Source organism: Typopeltis vanoorti, chromosome 14 (genome assembly GCF_054136105.1).
Source record: "Typopeltis vanoorti isolate ZY-2024b chromosome 14, IOZ_Tvanoo_1.0, whole genome shotgun sequence".
NCBI classification, from domain to species: Eukaryota; Metazoa; Arthropoda; class Arachnida; order Uropygi; family Thelyphonidae; genus Typopeltis; species Typopeltis vanoorti.
Window position 1 is genome coordinate 8,815,808 of NC_143562.1, and position 13,846 is coordinate 8,829,653.

Genomic DNA, 13,846 nt, shown 5'->3' on the forward strand with positions numbered 1-13,846 from the left:
ATATAAATGGTATATTATCTTCTTAAATAATAGTTAATAAAAAAATTAAAAAAATGTAAAATCATAGCATAGTACAATATGTAAAAATACAATGTTACTTAGAGTATGAGACCCAAACTTATAGTATAAAAAAAAGAAGATGCGGTATAAAAAAAATTTTCGCTTATAGAGGAAATTGCATAACATCTAACCTCACAACCATCAGTATTTAATCTCGGTTTTTGCTTTTAGTTCTGCCTTTAAATACACTATTGAATGAAATTGGGTTTAGTTCATCCAAATATTCCACACAAACAATCCTCACCAAAACTGAGAGGATCTGATTTTATGAAACTTGCCATGCTCTATTATCAAAGTCTGAAACTATGTAAATATTTATAACAATTTTAAACAAGTGTAATCAACTATATATCTTCAAGAAAAATTCATGCAGTGTAGTAGATCATTCTTTACTCATGTGAATTTCAATATTTTTTTATAACTACATAATTTTAAACTTGTTTTTTGAAATATTAATTCGATTAAAAAGACAATATTTAATGAATAATTTCCAAGGACTAACATTAATTTACAAAGAAGGAAGTTAAATCATGAAAAAAATATTTTAACACTTAACTCCTTTCTTTAATAAATGTCAACTTCCACTGCTTTCTATTATCTGTACTTGCTCAACTTCTAAAAGCCAACATTTCCTGAATGATTTTTAACCTCATCCCACATTCTCATAAAAGTGTCTTAACATACCCAAATTCATTTAACACCTTCCATTTAATTTACTTTCATTTTGTGCTACTTCAATTGCACTTGTACTGTTATTATACTTCATGAATTTCATCCTTTAAAATCGCTTCTGGTTTAGAAGACATTAAACATTTCTCTCTCTTTTGGTACAGTACAAAGATACTATAATCAATTAAGTTCCTTCTGAATTACATAAATCAGTCTTCCCAATACTTGATTTAGGACTTCATTTCATCTTTTATTATATAGATTCCTCCATTTCTGAGCTGATATATACAAATTTGTCTCAAAGAGAGAGAAAGAGTATGACAATTATAAGTGATTCAAGCATACATCATATTAGATAATGACTTTCAAGTTGGCAGACTTTAAAGCACACTTTCTTTGAGTACAATGCACATGAAGTTTACAATAAAAATCATTCATCATTAGTGTGAACATAATCAATTTTCATTTACACTGACAACATTTAAACAAAAAAGTTAAAACTTATTTAACTTTCAAAAAAAGTTCAATTTCATAAAGCAATCTTTTTTAAACAAGTTCTAAGGTTGATTATGAACAGTTATTTCTAAATAAAGTTATTTCAATTTAAATTTTTAAGTGTGAGAGATATCATTCATATTATGACTATCCCCAATGTTCCATAAAAAAAGACACAGTGATAAATGTGACATGCATTAATGCTTCCTTAAGTATTCTTAAAAAATAGTTTCATATTATTATAAATATTTTAAAGGTATATATCCCTAGAAAGAATTCTTATTTGCACAAACAATCAAAAAATTCTCTCAAACTCCTGCATGAATTTTAAGAGATGTTAGGGTATAATTTTATCACAAATATCACAGGGTAAAAAGAGTTTTAATGAAGAGAATTTCTTCTGTACTTTTCTAAGATACTGAACTCGAGAAATCTCATTAACAATTTTAATAAACAAAATGTCACTCATTCATATGAAGCATTAGATGTCTTTCAAGATGTGAAATTGATGAAAATGATTCACCACATGTTTCACAGGTAAAAGGTTTCTCATTCATGTGAATTCTTTGATGTCGTTTAAGATGTTCATTCTGGTTAAATGATTTACCAGAAGTTTCACAAGCAAAATGGTCTTGTGTTAGAGTGAAGAACTGAGTGTCTTTTAAGATCAGAAGAACGTAAAAATGATTTACCACAAGTTTCACAAGAAAAAGGTCTTGGTATTATGGTAGAGTGAAGAACTGAGTGTCTTTTAAGATCAAAAGAACGTGAAAATGATTTACCACAAATCTCACAAGTGAATGGTTTCTCCAAAGTATGAACTAGTACATGTTTTCGAAGAGCAGATAAATCAGAAAATGAGATGCCACAAGTTTCACAAAGAAATGGTCTCTCGTTGGTGTGAATTCTAGTATGTGTTTTTAGTGAACTGGATTTTGAAAATGACTTATTACAAGTTTTACATTTAAAAGGTTTTTCACGTGTGTGAACCCGTGTATGTGTGTTGAGACTGGACATACTGAAAAATGTTGTACCACAAGTTTCACACATAAATGGTTTCTCATTATTGTGAAATTTTAGATGTGCTTTAAGAATAGAATGATGCGAAAATGATTTACCACAAGTGTCACACATAAATGGTTTTTCATTGGTGTGATATGTTATATGTATTTTAAGATGACCTGATTGTTTAAATGATTTATCACAAAATTCACACTTAAAGGGTTTTTCATTTGTATGTATTCTTTTATGTATTTTCAGACTATAATGCTCTGTAAATGACTTGCCACAAGTTTTACACTTAAAAGGTTTTTCATTGTTATGTATTCTTTGGTGTTTTTTAAGAATGGAATTTCTTGTAAAAGATTTACCACAAGTTTCACAAGTGAAACATTTTTCTTTAGTGTGAATTCTTGCATGAATATTAAATGCACCAGACTGCAAAAATGTTTCCCCACACATTTCACAAATAAATGGTTTCTCATTGGTGTGAAAGGTCATATGTGCTTCAAGACTATTTGCTTGTGTAAATGATTCACCACATGTTTCACATGAAAAAGATTTTTCTTTAGTATGGATGATTGTGTGCACATTAAAAGCACCAGAATGTGAAAATGATTTCCCACATATTTCACAGATTATAACTTTTCTAAGAGTGGAAAATACATCTGGTTGCTCCACTGCATCCAAGCATTCAAGTGTATTTGCTGATGCTTCAAGTGTAAATTGTTCATTATTATCATGAAATATTCCCAACTGTTTTTTTCCCTCATGGTTGGAAACTGAATTTTCAATTAAACCTCTCACAAAAGATTCCTCCATGCTACTTTTCCATCATGTTTAGATATCCAGAAATTAGAGAGAGAGAACCAGTTGGAAATTCTTGCTTATATGAACAAAGTCCAGTCTGCTGAAAATAAAAAAAAATACACACTTTAATATTTACACATGCACATTACAATTAGAAGGAACAATGCTCACAGTGAATATATTTAGTGATGCTGTATTATTATAGAATATAATAATAGAGAAATAGAATAAATATAATAATAATAATAATATGGAAATATGACATATATCAGAAAAAAAAATGAAAAATGATTTCATTTACATAATAAAAATTACACTATAACATGGAAGCAAACTAATTTCAAGGCACTGTAACCAGAAAAGTAATTTTATTTCTAGATGTAATTTTTTTATATTTTATTTCTCTATGAAAATCTTTTTTATGTGCCACATAATAACATTACTTTTATACAAATAATAATATAAGCACATGACAGAAGATATGAATTAGACCAAAGACAGTTAATCTACAATATGCAGTAATATTAAAAATGGATGTTAAGGACAGAATAGAGATTATGTAGCATGTTTTCTTTTTAACTAGCCTGGTTATTTCAATGCCAAGTGCACTTTCAAAAATCTATATAAATTGAAAATTACTTTAGAACAAGGCTGTCTAATTTTTGGATGACAATACAACAGGTTCACAGCAGCTATATTTGCAAACTAAACAGAAGTTAAATATTTTATGCTGAATAACATTTATTATATGAATTCCTCTTGAATTCTTCTGACAAATAAATGACAGAATTTTATGGTAGCATATCAGGTTAACCTCATATCTTAGTTCAGTATCATGATACCTGTAGGTGAACCATTCTACTATCCATGACACAAGCCTATTTTGCATTCCAATTTCTCTGACTTTAACAAACTCATGTGGAATTCTGGTAAATACCTTTGGCAAAATGCTGGAATGAGTTTTGAGACTCCATACAGGATTGGAAGCAATTCCAATATTAAAATCCTTAAGTACTGTAGTATATCCAAATCAAGCTACTCCATTATACAGATTTTTAATGCAAGACATACTTTAAAGAGAGTCATACTATCTCTACAGCAGATCACAGTACCATCTACTATTTCTGCAGGTCCTAATCATTCTCTTTAAGTCCTTAATGATTGCTCTAATAATTAGTCTATAATTAATTGATTTAGCAATATCTTCATTCCTATATATTAGAATCATCTTGCTCAGGCTGTGCTCAAGTTGAAACAGCATTAGGGGCATTACACCTAGAACATCACTTCTATGCTGAGACATCAAATAGTATTAATACCTAACTCATCCACATGCATGTTTTCATTCACTCTGCTTCTATTAACATCCCCAGAGAAATAATGTCTAGCTAAAATGCACATTACATGAGAGTGATCACTCAATTTCTACTGCAGTTTCTAGTGCATCATTCCCATGAGTGATGCACTAGAAACTCATCCATTCCTAGTGCATCCAATCCTTTCCTACCATCCAAATTTCACTAAGGTTAGTCTTTCTTAGTTGTTCTTCCTTTTTACTTACTATTTCACGTTCATAGCTGTCACTTTATATGCCTACTTTTTTTTTTTTTTTATACTTCTCATGAGTGTAGCCATCACTCTTTTCATATTAATGGATAGAGATAAATTTCCTATTATTAATCTCTGGCTTAGATTTATTCATTCATTTAACTCCCATACAAATTATTCTCCATACACCTTCTCTCAGGTACCCTATGACTACTTTCCATACATGCTGAATTTTCAGAAATAAACTTCTCAATTTATTATGATCAGCTGCATTACAATTCCACATAGATTGAGTAAAATATAAACTTTAATAAGAACTGTATCGGCCAGGACATTTATATATGTCTATAATTACATGGATCCATTGAAGTCAATATAATCTTTGGATATTATAGAAAAAATTGATATGAATATGAAGCATATATTTTTTTCTATATTCCTATTTATTGTACTATTCTGTCGATCTGCATTATTTATGAATAGAAATTATGCTAAACATCCAAGCAATGAAACATTAAATGGAATTTGTTTTGGGCTTCCAGTAATAATAAAATTTTATTACAAGAAACTCAATTGAAAATGTATTAAAACTGAAAATTTTCCATGTTAAAAAAAGAACTAATTCATAAGGAAAAGTATACAACGGAACACATAGGATATTTGGAGAGATCTGGGTTCGAATCCTGTCTAAAATAAAGAATTTTCATAAGGGCTTTTCAATTGAAGATGAGTTAGCCAGTGTTACAGAGGTGATCTAATTTTTGCTCATGAAACTCAGTTCTTTTTCATTCCAAAAAAATGGACAAAACCACCTGTAAGTAAACACATTACCTTATAGTCTTTGTTGCTTTAGGCATAAATCCAAAACAACCAATAAACATGGCATATTTTCAGCAAAAATTCTGATTAATTTCTCTTTATGAGGCATTGTGAATGCTTTATCTGTTAATGGGTTAAAGGACAGGTATCATGGATTTTGTGGATGCATTGGGTATCATGTGGAGTCTTCTGACTCCATGGAGGTGCCTGTATTATAATAATAGTAAATACCACAGGCATGGTCTGCTACTCAGAAAAGAAGGATGCATACAATGGAACAGTACATTAAACTCAACCAATGCAAGAATGCTCCAACAGTCCTTGTGCAATCCAGTATTGATAGAGAATGCTAACGACAGAAAGCCACCCACATGATATGCAATGAATGACAAGAGAAAAAAGCTGGCTAGCCAATTAAAAAGATGAAAGGATAGTACTAGCCAGTGATGTGCCTGAGCCCACCTCATGTGAGCAAACTGACAATGGCTATAAACTTCAGAGTGACAAACACTTCAATCCACAATGGCTAGTGGCATTTGGAGAATAAATTGTATTTGATAGCCCTGAAGATAGAGCCAGGGATGGGGAGTGAATTTTGTCACCCTTTGTGCTTCCTTCCCCACCGTATGCAGCAGCTTTGTACAGATTGTACACGTCTGCTGCATATTAATATTCATGTACAAATTATTATTATTATTATTCAGGCCTCCATGGAGTCAAAAGACTCATCGCAGGAGGTCCTTCCTAGGAAACACAAGTCTATCAGATTGTACACAAATATTAATTTTCATCTACTTAATTTTACCTAGGCAACTTTTTCTTTTGGTAATGACATGCTCATGTTCAACATTTCTCAAAGATTTCACATTTCTAAAAATGTTGTGAACCTAATAAGACATCAAGAAGTGATCAGACAAAATTAAGTTGATCTCTGCTCATAAAGAGATTTGTTTATACTTTTTTCAGAGGGGGAGATGTAATTCTCACAAATAAGACTTCGTGGGATTATTTCTTTAATTAATTAATTTACTTTTATAGTGAGTCAGTTGTTAAAAATTTACCAGCACACTCTTGGTACCAACCCACTATGCCAGACTAGATCAAATTTCTTGTCAAAACTAATAGCACAAGTTTCTTCATACATTTCTTAGGAAAAAAAGTCTGCAAGTGGATAATGTTGGTTATGATATCTGCTATAGATCTACAGTGTTCATAATATTTATGGTGATCACCAATTAACTCAGGGCCTCCAATAAGTGAAGAAAATAATAACTTTTATTATGTTTGCAAAGACTAAAGTGAGAGCAAGCAATAGTTTTGATCAACTTTTATTTCCTTTTCTTGGAATGAGGCTGAAAACAGGCTTTCCTCCATGCTGTGGAGTTGATGCCACATGGGTATTAAATTTTGAATGAATCATTTATTTTTATTTTATTTTTGACAGGTTTTCAGCTGAATTGTGAACAGATATTTACTAGCAGTCTATAATAAATATAATAAGTAGTCTATAATAAGCAGTCTATTTTAAGTCTATAATAATGCTGTTTGCATTATTATAGACTTAAAAGAGAGAGAGAGTCAAGGAATGATTGTGGCCAATTCAACAGAAAAACAGTGCTCATAAAAATAAATTAAAAAAAAAAACATGATGGAAAGTAGAATGCTTATTAAGAAAGGAACTGTGTGAAGAAAAGTAATATTGAACAATAGAGAGAAAAAAAGCAATCTGAGAAGCAAATTCTGATTTTGCCTAGATATATGGATATTATCTTCAAGTGGGCCAGGCAAGAAGATCAGTGGTTAAAATAATATCTATAGGTCTTCACATAACGGTTCCTTCCACAACTATTCTTTTAACACCTGATCTGCAAAAATAAAAAGTTTGGTAAATGAAGACAAGGAATGGGTTGTACTATCAGGAAGAAGCCAATGAAAAGATCTGTAAATGAGAAAAGCATTTATGAAGGAAAATGATAGGTTAAACTACATTTCCCAACAGTCTACTATCATAGGTCTCTATATTCTTCAGATCTCTAAAGAAGCCATTATGACATATATCACTGGTATTAGTTCTAGAGAACAAAGTTTACATGAGATTTGTGGTCTATTACTGCTAATGGCAGGAGTGTTAATTTGTCTATTATTATTACGGGCAACTCCAGGGAGTCATTAGACTCATCGAGGGAGGCCCCGAATCATATTCATCACAACTATTTGGCATTCATACAGTATCTATCATACATCGCCTTAAACTCATTCACTGTCACGGCATCCACCACAGACTCTGGCAGCCCATTCCACTCATTCACCACTCTAAAAGTAAAGAATCCAGCTCTAACACCTTTACTAACCACACTTTTGCCCAATTTCCATGGATGCAGCAGTTGGGGAGCAAGAATGATTGCTGTTCAGTTTTAACTTTAGGGTTTATGCAGTGGAATATCTGACTGCAATGAGATAAATACAGATAGGTACATCTAAGGGAATTTGCACCATCACAGTCAGTAATGCCTCTGTATTATCTAACTGTCATTTCTTCAAGAGGCAAGTTTTCTGCATTTAGCTCTTTCAAGGCCACATTTAGATTTGATGGTTTGTGCAATTTGTTGCACGCTGAGAACGAAATTGCAGTCTTAGTGTGGAAACCATTTGTGATATGCTTAATTTTCTTAATTTTTTTCTCAGGCTTATTTCCAGATTTGTTGGAAAACCAAAGTCCACATATGATTCCAGGAGCTGACATGGTATTCCAACCATGGAAAAGTACAGAAGCACTTGGATGCCTAGCATCATTGTAATGCAAAATGAAATGAGGAGTAGTTTTTTTTTTTTTTTTTTTCCATTATTTTCCACTGAGCTCAAATTTATGTTCCAAGTTACTAAAAAGTGATCTCTGGTAAATCTTGAAGAACTGAAGGGATACAATAATCGAGTGGAACTTAATTTTATCTTTTGTTTAGTGGAACTGTGAGAAAAAGAAAAGCCAGTTGGGAGCTGTGGAAACTTAGTTACCAAGGAACAAGTTATAAAGTCTGACTGGAAAGATCACATATCAAGCAGGAAATGGAATTTGTATAACTACTGAGAGATAATTACCTGAGGCAGCATAAGATGGAAGAGCACTTGGGATATGAGAGTGTTGGATCTGATCACAGGATCTTAAAAAGCTATTCATAACTAGAGTGACCACATTCCCTCTGATTGTGGATACCGATCATTTCTTGACTTCGGAGATTGCAAAACCTAGGAATTTCAGTTATGAAGGGGTATAGCAAAAACTACAAGAGAGGTGAATATAACAAGCTTAGGAGGAAGCTTAAAGCAGTGCCATGACAAAAACCTCGAAGGAGAGAATGTCAGCAGTGCATGAATATTGATCAAGGTGTGTCTGGAAAAAGCAACATGACATTATATCTAAGGTAAAGATGATTAATCAAGTAGGAGTTCAATGGATGAGTAATATTATTAAGCAGGAACTAAATAATCAAGCTAAACCCAGTACTTCAAAATGGTTTAGTTGCTAGGTAACCAACCACTTTGCAAGTGGTACATCATCAAAGTGAGGTTATAGATGTGACAGAGACTGGTGTGAAAGCAGATGTTGAGGAACTGAAAGTATTTATAAGACTGAAGACTCATAATGTAAATACCGCAATGAATTAGATGGGATATAAGTTCATGTTTTACGAGAATATGCATGGGAATTGGCAATGCCTTTACTAGATTGCTTAAAGTAAGTTACCCCTCTGGTGAAACCTGACAAAGTGGAAAGATGGACAAATAATTCCTATATATAAAGAAGGCTCTAAGACTGCAGTAGCAAATTACAGACCAGGTATCTCATGAATAACTAAAAAGTACTGGAGAAGTTGGTTAAAGAGTGTGCATTTTGCAAGTGGATAAAAATATGGTACTCTATGAGAGATAGCATGGCTTTATCAAGGGTTGCTCATGCTTTAGTAGGTTACTAATGTTTAATAATACAGTGACAGCTAAATTGGACAAAAGGGAATGCCTAAATGATGATACTACTCGATTTTGCAAAGATGTTTGACAGAAGTGATACCAAAAAGTAGCACATGCAGGAGTAAGAGCAGAACAGAATCAGTGAGAAAGCAGATGATTAGTGGTGTGCTGAAAAGCTCTCTTTATGAACCACTACTGTTCAAATCATATAATCAAATCAAATCATACAAACGATATTAGAAATAATCTTACAGTAAATACTCAGTTGTTTGCTGATTATGCAAATTTAGATAGGGGTACGATAGTTAATTCATACCATGTGTAAAGATTGCAAGATGATTTAAATAGCTTGTTGGTATGGGCAGGTAATGGGTGTCAGTTAAATGTGGAAAAATGTAAAGCTATGTATGTAAATGTAAAGTTATGTATTTTGGGAGAAATAGATTACAAACTTTGTACCACATTGATGGAACTGTACTCCAGGAAATCAACAAACCTAGGGATATGATGTTGGTAAGAGAGAGAGAGAGAGAGTGGAAGTATAGAGAACATATTGCTAAGGTTGACAAGGCAGCTTATAAGGCTTACATGGTTATTCAAGGGCACACTAACAAACAGAGAAAATAATTTATTATTCATTGTTATAAGGTCTCGATACATCAAATCACTGTGCTCAAGTCTGGTTAACTGGGTTTCTTTGAGATGAAAGAGTAGTGGAATGGATTCAGAGGCAAGTGGCCTGTGGAATGCTCTTTAAATTATTTAAAAGAGTTTTGTAGAACTGATGCAGGGGAAATGTTTCAGCACTTGGCTAGATGGGGCAGAATTACATGCGAGAGTTACATTTTTCACTTGTAGAGTGGTGAATGAATAGAAAGGGCTGGCAGTGTTCAAGGAGGGGTTACAACAAATAAGTAGTGAACAGTTTTGAGAGTTTTTGGCTTAATGGAGGTACCAGTACAATAATAACAATGATAATAAATTAGACTGGATAAGAGGAGGGCAGCCTGATGAATATCAAAAAGTTGTGTACAGAGGACAGGAATATGCAAGATTTAAGGTAACCAGTGGTGTACTGTCCACTGTCATTCAGCCTGTTACATTAATGATATAGGGGAAGGATTTGACAAGTGACATACAATTGTTTGCTGATGATGCAAAAATAGGAGGTAATCAGAAATGCTGTTAGTATGCATTTCTGATTACCTCCTATTTTTTGAATGATTTGAATAGACTGGAATTGTGGGCATGGAAAAATGAAAGTCATTTCAATGTCAGTAAATGTAAAGTCATTCACATCAGCATGATTAGATATCCGATGTCGTATTATATTGTGGGATTATGCTAAAAACTGATGAGACTAGGGATCTCGGAGTGTCAGCTCATAGCAAGTTGAAGTTCAAGGACCATGTAGCATAGACTGCAAATACAACTCAAAAGATGATTGCAATTCTGAAATGAACGTTCATATATAAAGATAAGAATGTCATTTTGACTCTTTACAAGGCCTTGATGAGACCTCACTTAGAATACTGCACATGGTCTGGTCTCTATCGTGATTCTGATATATTGGATGCAAAGGAGTGTGTCAAAAATGACATTGGCATTGTGGAATACTGATTATGAAGACAAACTGAAAATCTGTAGACTGCAGACAGTAGCAAACAGAATTACAAGGGTTGATATGATTGAGAATTACAAACTTCTGAGAGGTCATATATTTCTATTGATGGAATTTTTCAATTTATGGAGAGTGGGGAAAGGACAAGTGGCCATCCTTGGAAGCTGAATATGAATACCACTGAGAATGCTGTGAGGGCTAGATTTCTGTCACAGGGTGGTGTGTAGTTGGAATGGACTGCCATTGGATGTTGTGAGTGCAAGCAGTGTGAATGAATTCAAGAATAATTATGACAACTGGTTCATGTAGTATGTGGCCTCTCTCAATGAGTCCCTAACATCCTGAAGGTCTCTCTTAATAATCATGATTACGATGGTGATTTCACTATTTGGGTGGTATGATATTATTATGCGACACCTCCAGGGAGTCCAAAGACTCATCAAGGGAGGCCACCTACTCTATATCTCTCTGTCTCCACCAACTAGAGTGAACCTCATCATCTACACCAATGCCATCTACTGCCCACCACAACCACTTACAATCCTTACCTATTTGCTCTCAAGTGCATACTGATCCTTTTGCAAAATGTCACGCGACCTGTAATCTTTTCATAATCATGCATTTATTACAGAAAGGATGGACTTTGGAAGACAGGAACCTTCGTCTGCTAAAATATAAATAAAAAGTTAATTGGGAATCTAGTTTCTGCAGTCCACTGGCAATCTCTGCATCAATACACACATACGTTACTTTAGTAAATTCAGTTCACCACGAAAATTAACATTCATTATCTGGATCGTCAGAATGATGAAACTAAATATTTATTATTATATCTTAAAATAGAGAGCCAAAAGGCTTCATTGATATGGTGATTATTATCACTTCAAACAGAGCAAAGCCGTCACTAAGATGCGTTTCTGTTCAAAATTATATTTCAGCGCCCCCATAACAGAGAAATTGTAAATTAAAATGAAATTATTTTCGAGTAATTTTTATTTATTTAGTAAATAAATACAATATATGCGTACGTGAACATAAAAATTAGAGCATCTAAAAAAAAATGTGTTTTCAATTATCACAAAATAAAAAAATCGAAACACAATTCAAACCTGCTTTGGCGCACCACTCATGAAGCTGCACGTACGTCAAAACAAAGCGGCTAATCGGTTGTTGAGTTTAACACGTTCATTGCCAATCACGCGATGCCAGTTCTCACCAAACGGCCGATCACGCGTTATCGCGTGGACGTCGATAACTAAATAAAAAAATAAAAAAAATTTGGCCACCACACGAAATTCCAATTTCCAGCTTAGCAATGAAAGTGTTAACGTCTGTGGGCTTCAAAAACTAGTTGATAGATGTATGAGAGGAGATATGATAAAGGCATATAAATTATTAAAAGGGTTTTATAGGATTGATACTGATAACATTTTAAAGACCAGTGAAGGAAGAGAGAGAACGAGGGGTCATCCTTGGAGATTGTGTACAAGGGTGGTTAACGAGGGTGTGAGAACTAGATTTTTTGCTTGGAAGATTGCAAATGGGTGGAATGCGTTGCCAGAGGTATGATACAATACCTGTCATACTACCCCTTAAACTCATTCACAGATGAATGCTTCATCTGTGAATGAGTTTAGGGGGGAAATGACAGGTATTGTGTGAATAACGGTTAGTATATCAATGTTGGGTCTTCCGCGATGAGTCTTTTGACTCCATGGAGGCACCTTTCATAATAATAATAATAATAATAAAAGCATTGTATAAAAATATACTATTATTTATCATCATCAAATGGCACCCCTCCTGATCAGGCGCCTTTTACGAGTACAACTGCAACCCCAACGGGGTGGCCCTGAATTCATATATACCTCAAGATCAGGAGTCTTATAATACTGCATTTCGAAGTTTCACATCACTGCATACACTGTCGTTACTGTTAGAAAATCTCTATAGCAATCAGAATACTTATCGCCTTGGGCAACATGACTTTCCTATTACTGTCTAAAGTTATTTACGTAAACTTCATCATTAAAGTTTATTTATAATATTCACGATGACTTATCCAGATGATAACAAGACATGTAAGATCGCCAGAAGACATTGGATACAAATGGTTCTTTTGTTTAGCCAACTAACTTCTGTATCTTTCACATCATTAAACTGAAATCGAGTTGCATTTGTCCGTTAATAAAATAAATATTTAGAGGACTTCTGTCTAAATGCTCATATGTTTGTCTTTATTATTATTAGAAAAAAGAAAGAAACCTGAAAAATATCAGCAGTTGATATATGAAAGTTTTATTTTTCATTTCAAAATCTGATTTATTGATGAACCGAGCTCTGATATATTCAGCTTTTATTGCTTATTATCATATTTATGCCTATTTGATAATCATCCAACAGGCATCCATCTGTTGGACCAACTTCCTTTGCAAAGCATTAATAATTAGATTACCTAAAAACAACTTTATTAAAGTTATTTTTAAATTTTTACGTAATGTATCGAATTCGAAATCCTTGCAGGACTTATCTGCAGTATAAAACGCATACGTGATCCATGTTTTACCTAATAAAATAAATTCGATTTCTCTTTAGATAGACCAAAGTATTAAAAATATTCGTTGAACCACGCTCATATTTTCTCAATTTTCAGAATCTGTAATTTTCATATGGGCTTATAATAAATTTTTACCTTTACCTTCTGTTCACGTGTAAATAATCATCATATAATTATTTTTTCCCTTCTCACGACTTTTGATTTTCCACGCATTCTACAATCTAACTAACACTAAATTCGTCCTCAGACATTATCGATTCTGTCAAACAGTGACTACCCAAGTAATTTCACTACTGAATTTG

At 33.1% G+C, this 13,846-nt stretch overlaps 1 protein-coding gene across 2 annotated transcripts; it reads right to left on the bottom strand.

Moving 5' to 3' along the window:
* Positions 1–212: 212 nt before the first annotated feature.
* Positions 213–12,002, bottom strand: LOC150099176 (uncharacterized). 2 transcript variants are annotated; one of them, XM_090403895.1, is made up of 2 exons: positions 11,536–12,002; positions 213–3,130 (listed from the first exon to the last, which is right to left on the bottom strand). In XM_090403895.1, exon 2 carries the CDS (start codon positions 3,043–3,045, stop codon positions 1,840–1,842), a length of 1,206 nt encoding a protein of 401 aa, XP_090260021.1. In that variant the 5' UTR covers positions 3,046–3,130; positions 11,536–12,002; the 3' UTR covers positions 213–1,839. The 2 variants fall into 2 exon arrangements, with proteins under 2 accessions (XP_090260021.1, XP_090260020.1); XM_090403894.1 differs by having other exon boundaries at positions 213–3,133.
* Between the last annotated feature and the right edge of the window lie 1,844 nt (positions 12,003–13,846).

What these genes read in the sequence shown, in the direction of transcription:
- LOC150099176 (XM_090403895.1), bottom strand. Translation starts at nt 3,045, where the DNA reads ATGGAGGAATCTTTTGTGAGAGGTTTAATTGAAAATTCAGTTTCCAAC.